Source organism: Mercenaria mercenaria, chromosome 2 (genome assembly GCF_021730395.1).
Source record: "Mercenaria mercenaria strain notata chromosome 2, MADL_Memer_1, whole genome shotgun sequence".
In the NCBI taxonomy this organism is placed as follows: Eukaryota; Metazoa; Mollusca; class Bivalvia; order Venerida; family Veneridae; genus Mercenaria; species Mercenaria mercenaria.
In genome coordinates this window covers 25,335,476-25,359,868 of record NC_069362.1, presented here as the reverse complement: position 1 = coordinate 25,359,868, position 24,393 = coordinate 25,335,476, and the positions used below count along the sequence as shown (strand labels likewise).

Sequence of the window (24,393 nt, the reverse complement as noted above, 5' to 3'; positions counted from 1 at the left end):
TATTGTAGCATAAAGTAACCAGGTGGTCCAGTTCTACATAAGGTCAATTGTAAATTCTCATTCATAGAAAATATCAAATGCTCATTCAGCCATTAATTTTCTACCGTTATACCCAAAGGTAAAAATAGAAATGCATAAAAATGTAATAGTAATAATAAGCAGAAGGAGCTATTTCTGTATTATCCTTGCGGGTGTGCATGATGATAAAAGCCAGACTGGTCGCTTGATATGATTACTTTTCCCACAATTTGAGCATCTTTGTCTTTCTGAGGTATGAGAGTATCAATTCTCCATTTATCATTAAACCAGTCTACTCTGCCGTGTAATTAGACTTGATTGTCCGTCATAAATTTTGTGTAAAATTCTCACTTATTGCGGAAATCAATTGTAATTTTACACAAATATTATACAAAACATCAAACAGGTCTGTTAGCATGTTTAAATATTCAAGAAAATCTTCAAAGACTTCTGAAAATATTCAAACCCCTAATCCTTAATCAGTAAATTTTCTACCTGATTTGACGTTTTGCTTAGGATGGCGGACAACCTGGGTTATAAATATGGTGAGTTTTAAAAGACTGGGACACTAGATTTTCCAGCTCAGCTCATGTTTTCACAGATATAAAAAAGAAACCTGTCCAGTGATTTTAGAGCAGGATCTTCCCGTTGTATGATTTACAATATGTGCAGTGACCTCTGAGGCTGTCCCTATTATAGCCTTAATTACTAATTAGCATTTTGAAATTGATCCAAGGAGGAGTCGAGAGTAGATCAACACTGGCTTAAATTTCAATCAGTAGTATTGACAGGATTTTTTTAAACAGGTCTTTAAATTCCTTTTGATCTCTTTCTCCTGGAAAAACAATTTTTATAATTTTTGGCTTGATCAACATTTAGTTAAATTTCAATTAGTTATTTTGACAGAAAATTTTACTGGACACTGAAATTTTGCTTTGAAGCTCAGGGTCTTGAAAACAGTTTGTTTTTATAGTTTTTGTCCATGTTAATTCCTGTATAATTTTCATATTTCTCTTTTGACAGAAAATATTTTAGGATCATTGAAACCTCACCTGGCAGAACTTTCAGGAGTTATAATTATTTTAAAATTATAATCATAAATTGTGATTGTGTCCAAGAGACCTTTGTATGGTAAAAATGGTTTTTAGCTCATCTTGATTAAAAAAAAAAAGCTGTGAGGTATTTGTATCACTTGGTTGCCAGTGTCCGTGTGACTACCCTGTTGGTCCACTTTTTGTTAAGGTCCACTTTTTCCTGAAAACCATAAGAGCTGTAGGTCTGAAACTTTGTATACTAGGTGAGTAAGTAGGCCAAGAACCATAACTCTGGTGGGCATTTTGTTTGAATTCCTTACAACTTTTAAGTACATAGCTGTTCATAACAATGCATATTGGCAAGGAATAAAGGAGAGGGTTGGACTAGCATAATATTTGTGCCTGTTTTAAGTAAAATTTGCTAGGAAATCATGATCTAGACCAGACAATGAATTGATTCAAGATATTCTGATTTATATTAAAGTTTCTTGGCTGTTCAATATTTTATTTCACTTTAAATTAGAACAAATGAAAAATTGACAACATATACTCTTCTACCTGATCTGACAATACAAAAAGAAGATTATTCAGCTATATATATCTATAGTTTTGAACTAAACATTGTGACAATGGCAGACAGAGATAGAAATAAAGTGTTTTGTTTCTGTTCTAAAATGTTTTTATATATGATGAATAATGGAAAAATGATGATAAATGAAATGAAATGACGAGGGAATGTCATGAAAAAGAACAGGTGGGTGTGGGGGTGTTTCTAATTGTAATATAATGTAAAAACAAAGAGGAATCAGAGTATAGTATTTGTTTTGCTCACAGAATATACTGCTGATACAACATCAAGAAATTCTTCCCATTTTGCATTGAACGTGTTTCCGTTTTATTCTTTATGCTAGCAATTGTATATTCTGAATTATATAAAAGCTTTGAATTATTCAGAGTATACCTTCAATACAGAATATTAAAGTTTCTACATAAATTATAACTCATACACACTGTTTTTAAGCTTTAATTGTAATGATAGTAATTTCAAACTTAAATTACCTAAACAAGTTTTTGAAATTATGTTGTTTTCTTAAATACAGCTGCATGAACTAAACATCTGTAAATCGCTACCTGAGGTTTGACATGTGTAATAATTTGATTATAAAACTTCCTACATTTAATTTAAATCTCTCAATTAAAAATGAACAATACAGAAATCAGATGTCACACTTCCTTGCGAAAACTTGAGAAATTCAAATTAGCTTCCTTATAATGGTAATGTTTCAATTAGAGCATTTACACCTGGTTAAGCAATGATCAGTGTGTGTTTATAGTGTTCTACAAGTGTCCGTACATCTACTTAACATCCGTGTGTCATTTTCACACTTCATTTATTACTTCACGTCAGTTTCGGGAGGGGAATTGTTTCTTTGGACATTCTGTGTGACACTTTCCTCGCCGATACTTGGTCACCTTTGTTGTCACCTAACTTAGTTACTAAACTGACCCCTTGTGGCAGGTTATTCTATCCACGGGCAGTCCTGTTCGAAATGAAATAGAAACTGCCCTTTCTACAGGTGTTTAGGGCCAGTCACCAAGTATTGTTTATTATTGCGGAGAAGACATTGCCATTTAATGACTTAATTACAAACACCGCAGGGCCTGTCATACCTGTACCTGTAAATTTTCTTCTCGAAAAAGGGAGTTTGGGCCATTGTTATGATGTTTTTTAATTTACGGTCAAGAAAGATTAAAACTGACCATAATATTTTATTACCACTTAAGGTAACAGTACATTACAATGGTGGAGTCCTTGGAGAAAATCTTGAGTTGACAAGGTCTGTTAAATTGTCAATTATCAGTCTAAATGAATTATCGAAATTGCGTAAAGTGCTGAAAATGACAGTTATTGTCACCTAACAATTTCATTGGACTCAACTTGCCAACGGCTCTGATTTCCTACATTTTCCCACAACAGAAAAATAATTGGAACAGAGTGTAAGTGTCATGTAATTTTAAGACCTGATGAAACCTTAGTGAAGAATTATTTTATATCGTTCATTTAAATTATGTATGAGAGCTCTGATAATACATATACAGTCAAACCTGTGAACAAAGATCACTCTTCAGAACAAGCAAAAGTGGTCTTTGTTCACAGATAGTCTTTATTCGGGGGGAGAAGGGGGGAGAAGGGTCACTTCTCAGTTAGCCATTATCATGCTGATAAAAAGTATTTTTACAGCTTCTTGCTTTCTTTCCCTTACAGAAGCAAGCCTCTGTGGCGTACATGCTGCGTATTAATGCTGTGTATATGCCGCGAACACAGTAGTACGGCAGAGGAGTACATTTTACATACACCGCATGCCGCGTACATGCCGCGTACATGCCGCGTACTATTTCGACGAGTACACAGCATGTACGCAGGAGGTCACTAGTACACTTCAAGTACGCAGCACAGACTCTGAAAATTTAAGGAGTACACTGCATGTACGCAGGAGGGACTTGTACAAGAAAATAGTACACTGCATGTACACCGCAGATACTTTGAAATTTGTGCAGTACACTTCATATACGCGGGAAAGACTTGTACAATTTCTTTTGGCATTTATACTTAGTTTTTTTTTTTATAAGTTAAAGTCTGAAGTAAACTTCATATATGCAGGAGGGACTTGTTCATTTTCTTTTGGTGTTTATACTTTGAATTTTTTTAGGTAGAAGTCTGAAGTACACTTCATGCAGGAAGGATTTGTACATTTTTTTTTTTTTTTTGAAGCAAGAACTTGATTTCCGAGTAACTTTTATCTTAATAGCATAGAATAGTTCAGATTACCAGTATTCTGAACAATGAAAATTTGCCAAACTATTTGCAATGTTCATTTGTGAGGCTTACATCTTAGTGATTTCTGAGCTGCACCTTGCATGCAGTGTAAAAATATATTCTTTTTCATTTTGAATTAATCCTGGAGCTTTCTAACTTGGATAATTGAAAAGCCTTATTTGAACTTTGTTGCATTACATTTTGTAATACATGAAATAATTACCAAGATAATGCATCAACAGCGCCTGAATTAGAAGAATTCATAGCTCTCACTGTTATTTGAATACTCTTAAGCAAAACAGCATTCTATCATGTTTTATAAAGGCTTTAATGCTCATTATTGAGTCGGCTAAAGGCTGAAAGCCTTTTGATGAGTCCTTGCTATACAACGATTCTCTAAATGGACCAAATAACACAGTGAAGGGATGTAGTTCCATTAGATTTCTCAAACTTCAAACAGTTCACTGCATGAATGAAGTTAAGTTGTGTCAATTCCCTTTGCTATGACCAATATACGATGTAATCTGTCATATTTATGACTTGTAATTGTGCAATACTCGAATTTAACTCATTAAGCATAAATGTGCACTTTAAGAATTGCGCAGGCTTACAAAGCTTGGGTAACATCCAGCGAAAGACAAAAAATAGTTCCACAGGGCTCCAGATAAGATGCGTATTAGCGTAAATTACGTATAGAAATAATGCAAATACGCATGTCTAATAATTTCTAAGCGTATAAAAACGTATATAAAATTACAGAAACGCACACAATGCTTTTTTAAAAACAAAATCTGAATCGTCTGGATGCGTTAGGTAACATAGCCGATCAGCCTTAATTCTCCCACTTTGAACGTAAACACGCATCGTATGATTTCTATAATCTTTGCGTGGGTTGAATTTTGCAGTCAGTAAACGGATAAATTATCGGAAGAAGAAGCTCTTACTGGTTTGTTTAGTTACTACTGATATTAAAAATGATTTTAATTCTTATTTTTCGAGAAATAAACAAATCGGCGAAACATTAAATTGTATTTTCTTGTAGTTTTTGAAATCGAAAGTAGATCGTCTATGTTTGGCTGCTTTCACGAAACGAAACAACTTTTTTATGAAAAGATTTAAATAAGAGGTAATTTAACCGTAAACTTCAATGTCAGATACTGCCAATTGCTGCTAAATGTCTTCGTATCATCACAATTTGTAAAATATATTGTTGAAACTGGAGAAAAGTGTAATCGTATCCGGATATAATATTTTGGGTAAATATCGAGCTGTGTTATAAAATTTTAGGAAAAAAACTAAAAACAAACTGAAACTGGTAGACTATACTGTCAGTACATCAATCATAAGCCGACTCAGGCCATTCAGGCCTTTGATGTTAACTCATTAAGGCCTCACCAAATTAAAAAGTTGTTCATCGGATTTGTCGCTCGTATATTTTCAGAACGTTTTTGGCTAATTGCGCTCGCCCCATTGGAAAAAATCAATCCAAAATACGTAAAAGTGTATAAATGCTTAAATAATTCCAGTCCTAGATTGTTCTCAGATGGATTTTAATCAAAATAAATACATACTACGCACACATCATCTATAATAAATCATAACACTTATATTTAGTTGCATTAAAGTTGTTTCCCCTTGATGCAGTTACGCCATTTTCTTCAAATGTTTACCAAATTACATGCTACAAAAATTGATTTATTTCATTGAAAAGTGGATGAAGAAAAGCATACTAATTTATTTGATAACATCAATCTACATTATTTTGGTAAGGGTAAATACTTATTGATGCATGTCACTTATCTTTTTTCTGTTTTTTTCTGTCCAAATGATCAGCATTTGCATATGAAAGTTGGTGGGGTAAGGAATTTACATTATCACAGCAGTTTCACCACAAGAGTACACAGCATGTATGCAGCAGGAGTACACAGCATGTACGCCGCAGGACTTGGGCCAGGAGTACACAGCATGTACGCCGCAGGAGTACACAGCATGTACGCCGCAGGGGTAGTACACCGCAGGCTCATTTGCATGTGAAAAGTGTATGTGCCGCGTACATGCTGCATACTATTTCCCGCATACTAAATTTCTCCAGCGTACATCCTGTGTACTATGTAGTCCACAGCATGTACGCAGCAAGTAGTACGCGGCAGAGCTCATTTGCATGTCGAAAGTGTACTACAGACGTACTATCGGTGTATGTGCGGTGTATATCCTGCGTACTATTTAAAGCCCTTGATTTCAGTACACATCATGTACGCATCATATACGCTGTATGTACACAGCAAGAGTATGCAGCAGGCCTTTTTCTTCTGTAAGGGTTATGTTCTATGTATTAATTCAGCCGGTGCAACTTGCAAATTTTCAATCAAGCAGTAATTATTATGTTTGCTATAAGGCGAAAGTCGTGAAAATTCGGCGGATTTCAAATATTTTCATGCCGGAACGGTCAAGCTTGGTCGTTATTGGGGGGCAAATATGTCCCTTGGGAATGAATTAGGCCGGTTGCTGGTCGAGGTTGCCAGGTGGTCGTTATTCACGGCCTTTTTATGAGCATTTTTCTAGGGGGGGACCAGAGACTGGTCGTTGTCAGCAGGTGGTCGCTGTTCATGGGTGGTCGCTAACACAATTTGACTGTACTTAATGTAGAAAAAATTGCTAAACAACACTGTTTCTTCACCATTTAGAGGTATACTAGGTTCTTTTGATAACATTTATTGTCTTGAACAAATGAACAGTAGGACTATTTGTTAAAGGTCGAAATAGACCATTACCAGTACAACTAATAGGCAGTAGTGTAGAAGTGTTCTTGATTAAGTCATCCTGAAGTTTTTTACAGATCTAAAAGATCTCACCCACACATTCTTATATCCATATTTTCTGTTTTAAAGTGATTAGTAGTTTTGTAAACAGATGCTTGCATATATTCTTTTAATGAGAAAAAATAATTAACAAAAACAGATGATAGTTTTTTCTCTTATCTCATTTCCTTGGCTTGTTTTTGTGAAATATATGATATTGAATGTGTTGTGGCCTACCTATAAACACATAGCAGGATTTTTGTCACATGTGGCCTACCTATAAACACATAGCAGGATTTTTGTCTTGGAAGTGTTTTTTTCTGTTTTCATTATTTGGTTCTTTTCTTTTTCCGACAATGTTTGACTGCTTCCAAAAGTAATATTGTTAAGCCAGGTGTCATCATTAATGTCATTTTCATTGATAATGGCAAAAGAAGACTTAAGAAATAAAGCAAGGCATTTTTTAGTTTTATGAATTTTAATACAAGAATTTCATGGTGTTGCAGGTTGTTGCTTTCTGTGATGTAGATGAGAAAAAGATCAGCAAAGGTGTCTATATCTATGAGGAATCTAAGGTAATTAAAAGTGTATATATCTAATAGGAATCCAAGGTAATTTAAGGTGTCTGTGTCTATGAGAAATTTAAGATGTCCGTGTCTATGAGAAATCTAAGGTAATTTAAGGTGTCTGTGTCTATGAGGAATCTAAGGTGATTTGAGGTGTCTATATATAGTGAGGAATCTAAGGTAATTAAAGTTGTCTGCATCTATGAGGAATCTATGGTAATTTAAGGAATCTGTATCTCTGTGAATCTAGAGGAATTAAAAATGTCTGTATCTATGAGGAATCTAAGGTTATTAAAGGTGTCTATACCTATTAAAAATCTAAAGTAATTAAAAGTGCCAGTGTATTTAAAAAATAAAAACACAGAAAAGATGATGTTCAAAGACTAACATTGATGTGGCTATATAATTTGAAGCCTTTTACCTGTTTGCCATGAAGGAGTCCCTGTATATTTTTCTGCACTGTTACTAGGTATTACAAATAGATAAACATTTGAAAAAAGCCACCAGTACTTAAATGATTTAATATAGAAACTGTGCAAACTCTTCCTCCATTATATAATATATTAGGTATAAATGGGTAATATAGTTTACATTTTGTCTTTTAATTTACAGGAGAAGCCTAAACCAAAAGTTCCTATTGTTCATTTCAAAAATGCTGTACCACCGTTTATAATCTGTGTAAAGATGGTGAGTTAAATTCTTTTATACTTTTTTCTGATATGAAAGTGACTTTGATATAGTTTTATCATCTGGACTAGACATTGATTTTTTTTTCAAGTTGATGATTTATGGCCATTGACTCATAAAATTTTATGGTGTTTTGGCCACATCCCTTATCGGGCAGATTTCTACCAAACCTTACAGGGGTTATCAGTGCCAAGCCTAGTTATGCATCTCATCAGCATGTTACCATTTAGAGATTTTCAGCAGAGTTATGCTCCTTGATTTGTCATATTTTTAGGTGTTTACACTACTTGTTGTATACCGTTGTTAATAATCTGAATTTCACCATACATCACAAGTTATTAGTTTGAAGCATAGTTGTGCATATCATGGTTATGTTTTGATTAAATGATTATCAGCAAAGACATGACCCTTGATTTGTCAAATTCATTGATATCTGTGCTACTTCTCCTGTACCACTGGTTGGAATTCACCCAAACTTTACTACTGTCAAGCCTAGTTGTGTGTATTGTTGTAAGGTTATGGTTTAGTGATTTTCCCTGGAGATATGGTCCTTAATTTTACAATTTCTGTGTGTTAAGTGGTGGGAGACATATGTTTTTCAAGAAAAACAATCTCTAGTTCTATATTTTGATTTTGAACACAATATTTGTGAAATATGTTACATAATTTAAGAGCAGTGAGTTTTCTGAAAAAAGTTTACTGAAGATGGCTTGCAGAAAAATGAAAAATCCTACATAAAAATCTAAGGAATTTTTTTAGAACCACTTGTACGTATGAGAGAGATGAACGTAGGACAAATCCTCCTGCTTATATTGACCAAGGTGGATAAAATACCCCTCTGATTTTTAGCTCGGCTATTCGAAGAATAGGGGAGCTATCCTACTCGCCCCAGTGTCGGCGTGAGCGTGAGCTTTAGCGTCACATAAATGTTAAAGTTTGAGTACCACCCCAAATATTTTCAAAGTCCATTGAGATATTGCTTTCATATTTTGCATACTTGTTTACCATCATGACCCCAGTCTGTAAACAGGAGCAGACAACTCTATCAAGCATTTTGACTGAATTATGGCCCCTTTCGACTTAGAATATGCTTATTGTAATGTTAAAGTTTTACTCATAGCTTATATTATACTATCAAGCACTGAGAATAGTCGAGTGCGCTGTCAATTGACAGCTCTTGTTTAATATAAACTCTTTTAGAGTTACAAAAATATCACCACTGATTGAAAAATAATAAATGTGATTATGATCCATTTTGAAAACTAGTGATATGTTTGTAAAAAATGGGGGATTGCATATTTCAAGAGAGACCTCTCCAGATAGGTGGGTGTCGAGTGAATGGTCCCTGCTTTGGCTGCTTGAACTTCCATAAAGATAAATAAACATGATGATAGAAATCTGTTTTATTTCAGTTTCACAATCCAGTAAATGCTTACAATGCATGATATTTAAATGGAATGACACAGCATACCAATGTTTTACAATAATACATGTACAATAGCACTATAGATAAACTCAGACTTAGTGAACTTGAATACCAGGACAAGTAGCATAAACATAACATATCTGATACAGAATAAAATCATTTTAAATGGGTATATCTTTGTGTTTACTTTTAAATAATGGTGAAATAAATACAACAAAGTGAAATATTTATGATGAAATAAATTATGCTTTTTTTTAATGTTGGAGTTTGAATGCCATCGAAAGAACTCAAGTCACATTTCACGTCCTATATTTACATTTTTTGTTTTCTCTCTCATGCACATTGTTTTAATAGATAATATGTTGCATACCTTTTCCCCTTGAGCCTGCTGGGCAGACGTGATTTTGCCTTTTGCTACCAGTGCAGAACATAATCAGACTGTACTGACGTGATCATGGTCTGCACTGTTCGCTATTCAGTCAGTAAATTTTCATTGAACACCTCTTTGGATAATAAGTGGTATTGCCCAAATTGAATGATGGACCAGTCTATTTTAGAAATATAGCAGGGTAAAGGTTAAGTTATTATTCACTAAAAGGAGGAAATCATCTGCTGGAAGCAGTTGTTTTAACAGCCAACATTGTGAAATTGTTCCAGAATGCATGCTTTCCATTGACAGTGTGTGGCTAAAAGCATGTAATTCATTTGATAATAATATTATGATGTTTGTAAACAAGAATGGACAATTGAACATTGTGACTGTTGGGGACAATATTTATCATAGGAATTGAAATATACAGTCAAACTTTGTTCGCTCAAACATGACAGTATTGGCAAAATTTATTCAAGTTATCAGTAGTCATCAAACAATATACATTAGACAGGGACTTTGCCAGGACCTGACGATGAGTTTGAACAAGGTACGGTGCACAAATAATCAGAGTTGCAGCGAACGAAGTTTGACTTTACAGTAGCTGTGTATAGTTCCATCAAAAGAAACATGCATTTTGGACTGTTAATAGAGAAGTTTGTTTTACAGGTCCCACCAAGTTAACTTTGTCTAAGTTTTACTGTATATAACATACATGTATATGAATAAGGTTTTGCACAAATATCACAGTATGAGGGAATGCTGATATTGTGTTAAATGAGACCGGTGAATGGTTTTGTCCTCAAGAAATGAAAGAAACTAAATTTCTAAACAAAAAAGATAATTGTAGAAAGATTCCTATGCTAGAGATGCATTTCTGTGAGCATGGATATGCACATTTACTCAGGTTATTTACTCAGCTCTAATCTGTTACAGTTTTGATGATGTGACAAAATTTAATATTGTTCTGAGTACATTTCCTCAGGGATTGCATAGTGGTACATTTTTGTAATACTTTTATACATATTATTAAATAACTATTCCTTATTAGCCCTTAAACACAGCACACAGCATTTGCCTCTCCCAATAATACAAAGGCCTCCTCAGTATAACAGTGCCGATATCTGTATCAGTCAGCAACCCCGGGCCGAAAAGTGATATACATGTAGATATAAAGCCCGCATTTTAAGGAATTTGATTGGCTAATTAGACAGGGCCAAAAAATGATATAGGTTGGCAGCTTTGTTACAAGTAATAAATTGAGTGTTTAAATTTTGAATCCTTTAAGTACATGTAGATATTTAATAAAATTGTCAATACGGTAAATAAGTGATTTGATATTGGCCCTGTTATTTGTCCTCGGGGACAGTCGTATTAGCCCTCAGCCTTCAGCCTCAGGCCAATACAACTGCCCTCAGTCAAATAACGGGGCCAATATCAAATCACTTATTTATTAATATATATTATTTTGCTTTATTGTCCTTCAAATGCAAATTTTCACTACAGAATTCTTATTATATAAATCTTTGAAAGCACTGAAATTACTACATGTATCACATACGGTGAACACCTCCATTCATTTATAAAGTAAGTAAGATGTTGAAATTACTGTCATATACAGTAAACATTTCCATTTATCTGTAAAGTAGGTAAGATTTGAGAAGTGGAGGTAGTGGCAGCTCCTGTACTTTATCTGGGAGTCTAGGTGTAAGCTGACTTCGCAGAGAGACTCGCACCAGATGCTTCAGTTCTCGAGGACGGGTTGCTGTGTAAATCAGCCAGTCCTTCATGCCTTCTGGAATATTTCCATTTGTATAGATTATAAGTGGGTTATATTTAGTAGCAGCAGACACAACAAAATCAAACATTTCTTGATTGTTTTGCAAACACTGAACATAGGGTACAATCGAAAAAGGATCTCGCAAACGTTTTAACTCCATGTCTAATCCACATGAGCTGAAATGAATTATTGCTCCATTTCTTATCATTAGTTTTACAATACTGAAACCCTCTGTGTTTGCGATGCATTTGAAATACTCGGTTAAAGGAGCCAAATATGGATCGAAATAGCTGTATCCTGGAGAATGAGCATTGATGTCTGCTCCACAGTCAAGAAGAAGTTGTACAATTTCTCTACGTTCCTTGAGTTCCGGGGTAGAACACGCAAACATGATAGGAGTCGCACCCTCATCAGTTCTTTCATTTGGGTCTGCTCCATGTTGTAACATCAGACGGCATATGTCTGCCCGACCTTTCATGACAGCTGTATGAAGAGCACTGTACTTGTATTCACCTTGTCGGGCAATTTTTGCACCTTTACCAAGCAGAATATTAATTATAACAATATTCCCACTGGTTATTGCAAACTGAAGAACAGACTTCTGTTCAAATAATGGCGGACACACAGCATTCACATCAGCGCCATATTTTATCAGTTTCCTTACAGCTTCAATATGATGATCTTTGCATGCCTTCATCAGGGGAGACAATCCACATCTATTGAAAACATTCGGATCAGCACCAAACTCCAGCAACAGTTCCATACATTCGGGATTGTCAAGTGGTGCAAGGCATATTTCATAACCCATGAAATACTTGTTGTTTGGCCTTGCACCCTTCTCTAACAAGAGTCTAGCACACTTGGGATGACAGTTTTGTACAGCCAAGTTGATAGGTTCCATTGTGGTGTAACCAAGTTTGTTTTTCTCATCTGTTTGGTGTATCACTACTCCGGGATCACAGTAGTTTATTATAGCTCCATTCTCTATCAGTACCTCCATAGATCTGAAAAAGATGGCAATTAAAAATAAAACTTTACACAATGTTGTTTGTACAAGTCATAGTGACAGTTCTTTTTAAGTATTTAATTGAAGACTTACTTGTAATTGGTATAATTTAAGCATTAGTGTGAGACTTTCTTGACATTTTACTTCAGAAAATCTTTTTTTCCTTTAAGTGTGCTTAAGTTTATAAATTGAGTTCTATAGTGCTTACCTGTGGTTACCTCTTCGGGCAGCAAGATGTAAAGGTGTGTATCCTATGTCATCTGTAACATTTACATTTGCTCCAGAGTTCAGCAGAAGCTCTATACATTCAGGATAATCTGTATATGCGGCATAATGTAACGGGTATAAACCACTTTTTATAGGTTTGTTAACATCACCGCCGCACCCAATAACAGTTCTTAAATCTTTCATAGAAGCATGTAAATTTATGGCCTTTCTCAACAATGCCTGGATATCTTCTTGAGTCCAAGCTTCTTTTTCAGTTTTGTTTTCAGTCGTATCATCTGTCTTTTTGCCTTTATCAGTTTCTTCATTTTGTGGATCAACCTGAGAACTTGGTCCACTTAGAGCATCTTCATTAATCTCATCTCCATTTTGATTTTCTGCTGCTACATTATGATTATGTTCATTGTCATTTCTGCTTTCCTCTGCTTCATTATTGTTATGATTATCCCCTTGATTTTCTCTTACAACTTCATCATTGTCTCTCACACCTTCGTCATTGTCATTAGAATTTGCATTTTTTGCAGGATCGTCACTTACTCCTTCGTTTTCGTTTAGATTTTCTTCAGCGGAGATATAGAGGTCTGGGCATGGTCCAATATTATCCTCTGTGCCATAACTGTCTGCTTCATCATTTTTGTGGTTGACATGGACATTTTCTGCTTGAATTTCACTGATACTTTTGTTTTCATTTGTATATTCTCCTTCAGCATTATAACTTCTTTGGTCTATTTCTGTAGATTCCTCAACAGTTTGACAATGATCAAGTTTTGTAACAATATCTTTATTGTGATCAACAGATGAATTGCCTAACACAGTATCATCGATTCCTTGGTTTATATCTGAATTTTCTGTTACACTATAATGGTTACCTATTCCTTGTCTGATACTGTCATCTGCAATATCACTTCTTGTACTGTAATTCTTTCTTGGCTCTACATGTACATCAAGATTGGTATTTATTCCTGGACTTCTGGTTGGAGCAGCATGGATATCTTGCCTTTTAAACAAATTTTCTCCAATAGTATAATTTTTGCTATGACTTAAGCCTATATTTTTGTGTACAACATCACTGCCCTTTGCAGTTTGTTGAAAACGTTCTTTAATGTCTTTTGTAGACCAGTACTGTTTTCTTAATGCAAGAGGTCTCATTACGACAGTACCATAATTGCGATAAACAATGGGTTTTTCTGCTGGAACATCACCAATACTTTGGTTTTCAGTTGAATTTTCTTTGGCATTGTTATGATTTCTTTGACCGTGATCAGTATTGTCCTTTTCAACGTTACATTCCGTTGTAATATCAGTTTGATTTTCTGCGACAGTATTTCGGTGTTGTTCATTTTTGTTAACATCTGCCAAGTCTTCTTGCTGAAAGAAAATATTATTATTATTATTCTCCCATTGAATAAATTGAAAAGAAACTGTTCTCTACACAGCCTGTCAGACACTTATCTAAATGAAGACAAAACATGATTTCTTTTTATCCATTATGAGTCCCAGCTCTACTACCTCAGAAATCAATCAAGTGTTCGTTGATTCCTTACAATTATTAAACTTACTCTATTCAAGTAAGTGACAACTTCCACATCATTACTATCAAGTGAACATCCTCAGCTAGGATACGACCTCTCAGATTGGAGTGTTGTTTTCTACATTTTGAGCAAACCAGACAGGTTAGTTAAAGGGGAAGGAATGCCTAACAGTAAGTTAATTTTTGTGAAAAGACATGGTCCAACCATTCATAATGCTCAAATAATTTTTAAAATTGGACCAATATTAAAATATATAAAGCAGTTTGAAATTAAAGAAAATGACTAACCATAGAGACAGCCATTTAAGTGTTTACAACGTCACTTACATTCTGCTGAATTATTAATTTATTTAATACCTTATATTTTGTAGGTTCTTTACTTTAAGATATAAAGTGTGATAATTTCTTTCATTCTATGTGGAAAAATTAGAGAAATGATTTTTCAGATTTAAAAAAACAACAACACAGTCCTAATAAATGTCTAAGAACAAAATAAATCCACAAATACTAGTACGTATGCCTTGCCAAGGAAATAAAATGGCTTCACTTTTGATAAGATATTGATATTGATCCTGACGAAGACTCATAAGAGAGTCGAAGCTAGTTGATCATAAATAAAAATCATATCATATATCCAGTGTTTTTGATGTGTTGTCAGTCATACTGGGTTTTGTTTATTGTTAAATATTGAAATGTTCAGTTTTCTTTCATTGCCTTGAATGATTTCAGACCTAACAGACAAAATAAGTATAAGAACATTGTTGACTTTCCCTTTAAGACTAAGCTTTCATTTTTATGATAAAGTCTGAGTTTTGTGAAATATTCCAAAACAGTACAATAATTAACAGTACTAAAAATAAATATAATTTCATACCGGAATATTTGCCTCTGCCATATTTCCTACAGTATTTACAAAGAAATTGCACCACTTGTCAAGGTGGTTGGAAACGAATATCACGTACTGGCACAAACTTCCAGCAGCAGCATTTTCTGTTCAAGGTCATCCACAATATACACATAAATATTTAGAAAGAAAACTTCAGTTTTGGGTTTTGGTAGTATTGAATGTTAATATAATGATTCAGAATGAGTATTTATTCTTTAGTCTGTATACATACCACATGTGTATTCTTTTTTTAAAAAATGAACACAGATATACTTATGTAATTGAAATATTTCAAAATGGCTCAATTCAGTACATTCAAGTTCATACCCTTTTATTTCAGTCATTTTGTTTTGCTCATAATTTCACACTGATTATGCTCATGTTTTAATTATAGATCAGTTTCAGCAACATTCCACAATTATGCAGAACAGAAAGTTGTATATTGAGCAATAGAAAAATTCCATGATGTAGAATAAGTCAGTAGTTTAACTCAGTACTGTCTGTGGAAATAACAGCATTCTGTGCAGTGCCAAGAACATGTAGTAGTATATTTTTTACCTGTACAATCTTTACCTATAGCAATATTTTGAGTGTAGACTTGCTGCTGTACCTAACAGCTTGTTATTCAAGATTATACTGTGGGATGGAATAATGTCCTAGGGAATAAATGCAAATGATTTAATTAAAACATGAGTGAAAGGCAAAGGCAAATGCTAATGTAACTAAGATGATGTATTTGTGTATATTACAGGACCTGACACATGGAGACTTTGAGAGGAACCTGGAATCACTGCAGCTTACAGAGGGTCAGGACTACTTCCATTTTAACTGATAATTGTTAAACTGCAATGCCAGCCGAGTCTAGAAGTGTTATGAAAACTGTCAAGAAATACATAAATGTCAGACTGTTCTATATCATTTAGAAAAATATTCTGCAGAATTTGTCTCCCAAGGAAACAGAACAATGTATTATACTGTTTTGTTGCACTCAACAAGTGAAGTTGTGTTAAACTAGCTATTCAGATGTGTCTCTGGACTTGTATAACTAATGAAAGAAATTCAACATGCAGAATCATTGGTCAAAAGTATGAACGCCTTGTAAGGCCTGGACAGTTTGCAAATATGAATTCAGAGCTGTTACAGAAAATTTTACATGGTGGTGTCTTTGAATGGTAGATTCCAGAAATAAACGAGACTTAGCATAGCAAGAGGTTCCTATTAGCGCATACAAATATTCTGTCTTTTAAGAAAATTTGTTCTTAGCATCATTTTACATAATGTTTAATATGATATTGATAAAAAAAAAACTGTTTGGTTATACTTTATGATATGAAAATTTTCTGAACTGCGCATATGTAGCCTTCCTCAGATATTTTTCGTCACATGATTAACGCATGTGAGCCATATATACACAAAGACTTTACACAAGAACATTTATGAAATGCAACAGGTAAAAAATGAATGAAAGGAAGCATCTTCAAACCTGAACTTCAGCATTGCAACTTGCAGCTAATGACATCACATTACCATTGACTATTTCATTATGTGATTATTTGGTGGGAGTCTATTTTTAGATCATGCATATTCATTTATTAGTCTCTGGTCTACAGTAGCAAATATTCAATGCCTCTAAACTTGCTCAAGAGACCACCTCTGTTAAGAGACCACTTGCATTATAAGACCACCTTTTAAGTTTCTTTTTGTTTTGTTTTAGAACAAATTATGTTGTAATAAGAAACCACATTAATTTTGTTATTAGGTCACTTTTAGCCTTTCCCGTGGTAGTCTTATAAATGCAAGCTGTACTGTATGTTATAGTAAGATTAACCTTTTGTAACTGAAGGACATACACACAGACTGAAGGAGAAGGATAAATGATTAGGCAAATGGAGTGCATAATTTCTTGCTTACCAGACTGGGGTTTTGCAGTGATATAACCTACCTATGCTGAAAAACTCCATCTTACACCCCACGGTGTTAGATTACTCGTACTTTAAATGGCATATAAAGAACTACATCTGTGTAGAAGTTTTATGCAGTAATTTATATTTTATTACATAAAACAAGAGAAAAATCCAGTACCTTGATAGTTCCTCTTTATTTCTTGTTGTATATTTCTCAAATCAAGATGTTATTTCATCAGAAATACATAACATTACTTTGCAAATGATAAAACAAAACCGGAACAAAACATCATTATTTGTCTTTGAAACATTATGACGTCTTCCCTGTTTATGGATGTTGATTTCCTGTGCTTTGTTTACATGTAAGAACAAGAAGCTGCGTTCAATAAACGCTTGATGCCCCCGGTGGCATCTTGTCGATACAAAGCAACCTAAGTCCAAAACGAGGTCAAGTTCAAGGTCAAACTGAGGTCAGGTGATGTCTGAAGATGAGGAATGGTCACAGGTTACATCTGCATTAGAATCAAGTCATTCTAGTAAGGGGTATTGATGCTAGACGAAATTGTCCCATTTGGTTAACCTTGTACGAACGGATGGACAAACGAACGGACGGACAGGACAATCACTATATGCCTCCCACATCAGTAGATGCTGGGGGCATAAAAATGTGGTACAAAGAAAGTCATTCGTTTGATTTTATTTTAACCACTGTTTGTTGGTTTGTTGAGTAGGGCATGCAAGAAAAAGATTCTATCACTAGCTGTAGATGCTGATTGGAATATCTGGCTCTCAGCAGAGCCTTGTTACTCCCAAGCCAGATGTTCTCCCAGTGAAAGAATCTATACTCGTTGCATGTACATGTACTAGGTTTCATGAAAAAATCATTTGTATTTTAAAAGATTCTGGACCCATCTTTTGTGCCTGGTTGGCAGACTGACATATAAGCAGACATACAAATGGTCAAAATAAAGTATGTAAATGATACTTTTAACATTGCCTAATATCTGTGTATTATAAAATTGCTTCCTGAAAAAAGCTTGTACTTTTTTAGCTCACCTGTCACATAGTGACAGGGTGAGCTTTTGTGATCACCCTTCGTCCATCGGTGGGTCGGTCCGTCCGTCCACAATTTCTTGTGAACAAGATAGAGCACATTTTGCAAGCAATTTTGATCAAACTTGTACAAAACATGTATTGGCATGATATCTCAGTTCCTTTCAAAAACTGGCCAGATCCCATCATACGTTCTAGAGTTATTGCCCCTTAAAGGGCCAGAATTTGCTATTTTTGTGCGTCAACAATTTCTTGTCTGCACGACAGAGGTTTCATTTATGATTTTATTTTAACCAAACTTGCACACAACTTGTATCACCATAAGATCACGGTTCCTTTCTTGAACTGGCCAGATCCCATTATGGGTTCCAGAGTTATGGCCTCTTTAAGGGCCAAAATTAGCTATTTTGACCTTGTCAGCACAATAGCAGCTTCATTTATGATTTTATTTTAACCAAACTTGCACACAACTTGTATCACCATAAGATCTCGGTTCCTTTCTTGAACTGGCGATATTCCATGATGGGTTCCAGAGTGATGGCCCCTGAAAGGGCCAGAATTAGCTATTTTGACCTTGTCTGCACATTAGCAGCTTCATTTATGAATTGAATTTAATCAAACTTGCCCAAAACTTGTGTCACCATAAGATCTTGGTTCCTTTCTTGAACTGGCCAGATCCCATAATAGGTTCCAGAGTTATGGCCCCTGAAAGGGCCAAAATTAGCTATTTTGACCTTGTCTGCAAAATAGCAGCTTCATTTATGATTTGATTTTAACCAAACTTGCACACAGCTTGTACAAAGAAGTATAAAATACACAGAATGGCAACTGGCTGTAATCTCGCGTGAGCTCGTGTCAGAGCGTGATTCGGCGTTATCTTACTAAAAACAAACATCGGCGAGCATGGAGTTACAATTTGTACCTTTAAAACTACATTTAAAATACATGTTAGCTTCTAAAACAAAATTAGTTTAATGAGAAATGGTCTTAAGACACGAATTACAGGGTTTTTTTGCCATCGAAAGAAGCGTGGTCATACGGTGATAACTATTTTACCGGTGAATTGCTTTCGCATACAAAATGGCGCGTGGAGAAAGCGCCACTTCCGGTAACGAGATCTCGTTTTTTTGTCACGGGAGGCTGGCGAGATTTGCTCTATATGCCTTTCAAGTTGCCAATCTATTTATTTTTATAGCTCTTTGGCTTGTATCACCACAAGATCTTGCTTCCTTTCTTCAACTGGCCAGATTTCTTCCTGTGTTCCAGAGTTATGGCCCCTTAAATGTCCAAAATTTGCTATTTTGGCTTTTGCAGCCATATAGAGACTTCATTTATGGCTTTTTTTTTTATACAAACTTCCAAAATATCTTCAGCAACAATAAATCTTGGATTCCATGACAAATCAGATCCAATTGTAGGTTCCAGAGTTATTTTATATCTGATTACCTCCCCTGATTGTAATCAAAATGGATTTATATCAGTAAGTACTTATAGGACTTATTTTAAATTTCATTATTGTTATTAGTTGGACTGAGACAATCAGGGTAGGTAACTATGGACTGATTTTATGTCAAATTACCTCCCTTTATTTCAATTTAAAATTGCTATATTTCCATAACTAATGAAGATACTGATCAGAAATTTCATTTATGTCAACAGATTTATTTGGCAGATCCTTCTTTTGTTCACTTACAATACTTTTTTTTTTTTTTTTTTTAATTACTTCCCTTTCACGTTACTATAAATAACTTTTTTATTATTGGCCGTAGGGAAAAACCAAGACCACTTTTCTGTGGTACAACATGGATGGTACCTCCAATTTGTAGGTGTATTTTGACATATCTATTTTTTTCTTTTTGGTTAAATTTCTTCCCTTTGTTGTTCCTGTCCTTTGGACTTAGATATTTTTTCTGAGGACCTTCTTCTCCTCAAGTGCAATGATAACAGGTGAGCGATATAGGGCCATCATGGCCCTCTTGTTTATTTATGAAAGGATACATATTTTTGTCATATTTTTTGCTTAAAAACCAGAATTTTATTACTAAGTACCAACACAAAAGAATGCGTTGTCTCCTTAGGATTCCTGATCACTGTATTGCGTTTTGTTAAAATACCTTGTGTACTTATAAGTTATTGCAGCATCCAGATTTTGCAGACGGGCTGCTGGCAAACCTGAAGCTCCTCCCCTGCCAGTTTTTAACTGGTAGGGGATAAATGAAATGGCTGAGTATTTCCATTCCATCTGGAAATATTGATCCTTACTGGGTTGAGAGTACGAATCTCATGGATCCAAGAGTTTTACCTGTTACATCTTATATTTTTGTGTTATTTGCTGCCTCTGGAACACAATGCATGATTTCAATGATTTTGATTTGATATCATACTATAGCTGCACGTTTAGTGTGTAGTCTTTAATGCCTTGAGAATTTACATAATATATACTTAGGAACTATGTTGCTTCTTTTTGTCAATGACGGGACTTTATTTTTAAAGATAAAATTAAAAACAATAAATCTCAAGTTACTGAAAAGATCCCGATGGAAGTTGTGCATACACCACCACCCTATAGTGACCTATTTTTGTATTAGATTTCAGAAAGATCAATCAACCGGTTACTTTGTTGTGGGAATTCATGTATTTTTAATCAAAGGGCAATAACTCTGCAATTGATGAAGAGATCCTGCTGAAAGATGTGCATGCCCCTCCGCCCTGTAGTTATCTGTATTTGTATTAAATTTCAGGAAGAGCCATCAACGGAATATATATGGGATTTAATGAATTGTAAAACTGGGCATATTATATGCTCATCCTTTGAAGAGTATATGATAAAATATTCATTGGGTTCTATTTAATCAGACAAGCGGTTGAGAAAATCACTAAGACTGCCAACATGGAGTGAACAACAATGCTATGGATCAAAATGTCACTATCTCCTATTTCAAGCCTGGTTAATATTTCACATTTTGCGGCAACGAGAAACAAAGTCCGTTCATATTTAAGGGTCTACAGGTGATACAAGAACTGTCAACTGCAACTTTTGATGATATCATTTTAGTGAGCAAAGAGACAAGGCTAGGTAATATTTTACCATGTTCAAATGCATTGTTCAACTGTCTTGTGGCTGTTTTAAACATAAAGAAATGTTGTGGCTGTCATTAAACAAGAGCTCTGCCAAGCAGGGCAATTTTCGTCTTAAGGGTTATATCATGGGAGGAAGGAAGCAAAATTTGAAGACTGTTTTGGTGGGAGGCACGTGCGTGTGGGGGGGGGGGAAAGCAGGGTGTGTGTGTGGTTGTGGTGATTGGATACTAAAGGGCAAGAAACTAAATGTAAAAAATAGGGGTTTTTTTGGCAGGGGGTGTAGGGTGTTGTAGTGTAGATTGTTGCAGCTTTCACCACCTGCCTATATTCCAAGTTTCAAGTCAATACTTTTAATAGTTTTTAAGTTATGCTCTGGACACAAAATTTTATGGAAAGATTTGACCTTGCACCTTTGTCTCACCATCCTGGTTCATGCATTCTGCTTTGTTTGTTTTCTGGGCCTTCACATCATCTCATCACCACCTACATATATCCCAAGTTTGAAGTTAATACCTTGAATGGTTAATAAGTTGTGCGCCAGATATTAAATCAGATTTGACCTTGGAGCTCGATTTGTAACCTTGACCTTTGACCTACAGACCTAGTTCATGCACTCTGGAAATCATCTCATAACCACCCTACCTTCATGCTTCAGTTTTATGTCAATACCTTGCATGGTTATTTAGTTATGCTCCTGACATAAAATATGATGGACAATTTTGACCTTTCAGCTCAATTTGTGACATTGACCTTTAACCTACAGAGAACTGGTTCTCCACATCTCCTCATTGCCATCTATCTACTTTCCAAGTTTAAAGTCAATTTCTTTAATGGTAATAAAGTTATGCTCTGGACATTAATTATGACAGACAGATGGATGGACAGACACGCCTTCACATAACACGTCCTGTTTTTCCAAAATGTGCATATAAAAAAACAATGAAACATTTTTTTATAAAATTGAACTTTTATTACAAAATGCAGTTGCTAGCACATTAGTAATTAGAAATGAAAACAGTTCATGAGACAGCAGTACACTCGACTTTCATATAGTTTAACAAAGCTAAATTAACTCCTCACAAATAATATACATGTACACCAAAACAGTGCATTACCTATCTAGGTAATAGAAACAGATCTATCAAAATCAAGTAAAGTTTCAAATCATTAATAATTCAATATTCATGGAGACTTTAAAAGACAATTTTGGTTGAATAAAGGATGAAAAATATAAGAAAATCCTTAGGTTATTTCTCACATATCTTGTATAATATTCATGATTTAACTAACTTGACATAACTATGTATACCCGGACAAAATAGCACTTGAAAAATTGTTATTGAATATAATTAGGAACCTGTTTTCCAGATTTCTTTTTAAATCTTACTGAAACATAATCTGAATAAAACCATCCATTTTTGATGGTGACACATCTGGTAAGAATGTTACTTAATTTTTTAGAAATGTCATTGTATGTCAAAAGACTTCTTTCTGCATCCAACGTTTTAAATCCGGGTTAGAAGACCAGTCTCAAACTGTAACCTTGCTATTGGTCAATTTTGTTATTGTCCTCAGAACCAGCCAATCAGAATGATGCTTTAGTATGAGACTAGTCTCCAAACTCAGTTTTACAACCTGGAATTAAGTTTCCTTCAATAAATTGAGTGAATTATTGATCTATTTCAAGAAAAGATCCCTGAATCTTCCTTTAAAGTAGTCAGTTTACAAAACCAGCTTACTGTTTCAAAGTAACTGCCATAGATGATTGCATCTGGCAAAGTGCCAAGAAGCAATTGATGCTAATGTTACTACAAGGAATACACAGACATATAATACAAAAACAAATAGTACACATACTTAAAAGTATTAATTCAGTTAATACAAGTACATGTGTATAATTTGTATCCACAATTGTTTCACATTTAGTGAAATAAACATAAACATATCACACCCTTAAATCAAAGTGTCTTTAAAAAGTCTGGTATGAAAATTATATACAAAAAGTCACTATGCACTGAATACGAGCTGTATTCATTTTAAGCAAAAAATAGCTAACAAAATTCATCTTCAGTCAATTAAACTATCTAAACTTTTGACTTGCAAAAGGACCACTACATCAGATGTTAACTTTCAACAATATTGTTATCTATACCCAAAGCTGGTTGTAAAGCATGCTTAATATATTCAAATAAATAAAATGTCTCTAAATATACGGCTATTCAAAACATGCACAATTCTTAAATACAGTAGGCACTAATCCATCTCAAAAGAAAAAGTTAATTAAACTATATACAAGGCATTTTAGCGGTTTATTACAGTTAAAACACCTAAACACAATTATAACTTCATGAAAGAAAAATAAATCTGAAAATATTGTTGTATATAATTATGCAAATTCAGAATATATAAAACAACAAAAGCTGTCCATAAGACAGCGTGCTTCACTATTTGGTGATTTGACAGTAAAATGAATTTTTGTCTCAATTATATTGTACTCAAGTTATATCCAGAAAGCAAAGATTGCAAAAAAACTTTAAGTATGAACGGGGCATAATTCTGTCAAAAATACAATTAAGTGTTATGGGGATTGTAACCACACATGCAGATGATGATTATAAAGAATTTTTTTTAATTTCAAGTCATTATCTTTTAAAGTACCAAAGATATGTCTATAAACAAAGCTTTCAAAAAAATTTAACATGAAAATAATTCCAAGTATAACACCTTGGTGACCTTGACCTTTGGTATAATGGGCCCAGCCCCTGCACATACTTTGTTTGTATGCTGGACAATGTTTATGTGAAGCTACAGTAAGATATAAGCAATAGTAACAAAGATAACAGAAAAACTAAGGTTACCAAAAAACTTCAACCTTAAAAAATACCAAAGTATAACACAATGGTGACCTTGACCTTGGATATAATGGGCCAAGCCCCTGCACATACTCTGTTTGCATGCTGAACAATGTTTATGTGAAGTTACAGTAAGATATAAGCAATAGTAACAAAGAAAAACAAATTGTTGCCGAAAAACTTTAACCAAGAAAGTGACACGCCAATGCCTTGGCGAGTAGAAAAGCATCCCTATTCTCCGAATAATGGAGCTAAAAATTGGTTCAAAGGTTATAAAACTAAGTTTGAAGACCAGTCTCAAAGTGCAGCTTTGCCATTGGTCAATTTCAAAACTGACCTCTTGAGTACACCAATCAGA

At 34.5% G+C, this 24,393-nt stretch overlaps 2 protein-coding genes across 2 annotated transcripts in view; one reads left to right on the top strand and one right to left on the bottom strand.

Moving 5' to 3' along the window:
• Positions 1-16,549, top strand: part of LOC123563553 (UDP-GlcNAc:betaGal beta-1,3-N-acetylglucosaminyltransferase-like protein 1) — a 37,782-nt gene extending 21,233 nt beyond the window's left edge. The window contains exons 10-12 of the mRNA XM_045356408.2: positions 7,175-7,243; positions 7,847-7,921; positions 15,897-16,549. Of these exons, the coding sequence (XP_045212343.2) occupies positions 7,175-7,243; positions 7,847-7,921; positions 15,897-15,977 (225 nt within the window). The 3' untranslated portion in view covers positions 15,978-16,549. The remainder of the gene's footprint in view (positions 1-7,174; positions 7,244-7,846; positions 7,922-15,896) is intronic.
• LOC123563552 (uncharacterized) lies at positions 9,310-15,230 on the bottom strand. The gene is made up of 3 exons (XM_045356407.2): positions 15,134-15,230; positions 12,712-14,096; positions 9,310-12,501 (listed from the first exon to the last, which is right to left on the bottom strand). The coding sequence occupies exons 1-3, from the start codon at positions 15,152-15,154 to the stop codon at positions 11,352-11,354; spliced, it is 2,556 nt and encodes an 851-aa protein (XP_045212342.2). The 5' UTR covers positions 15,155-15,230; the 3' UTR covers positions 9,310-11,351.
• Positions 16,550-24,393: the final 7,844 nt, after the last annotated feature.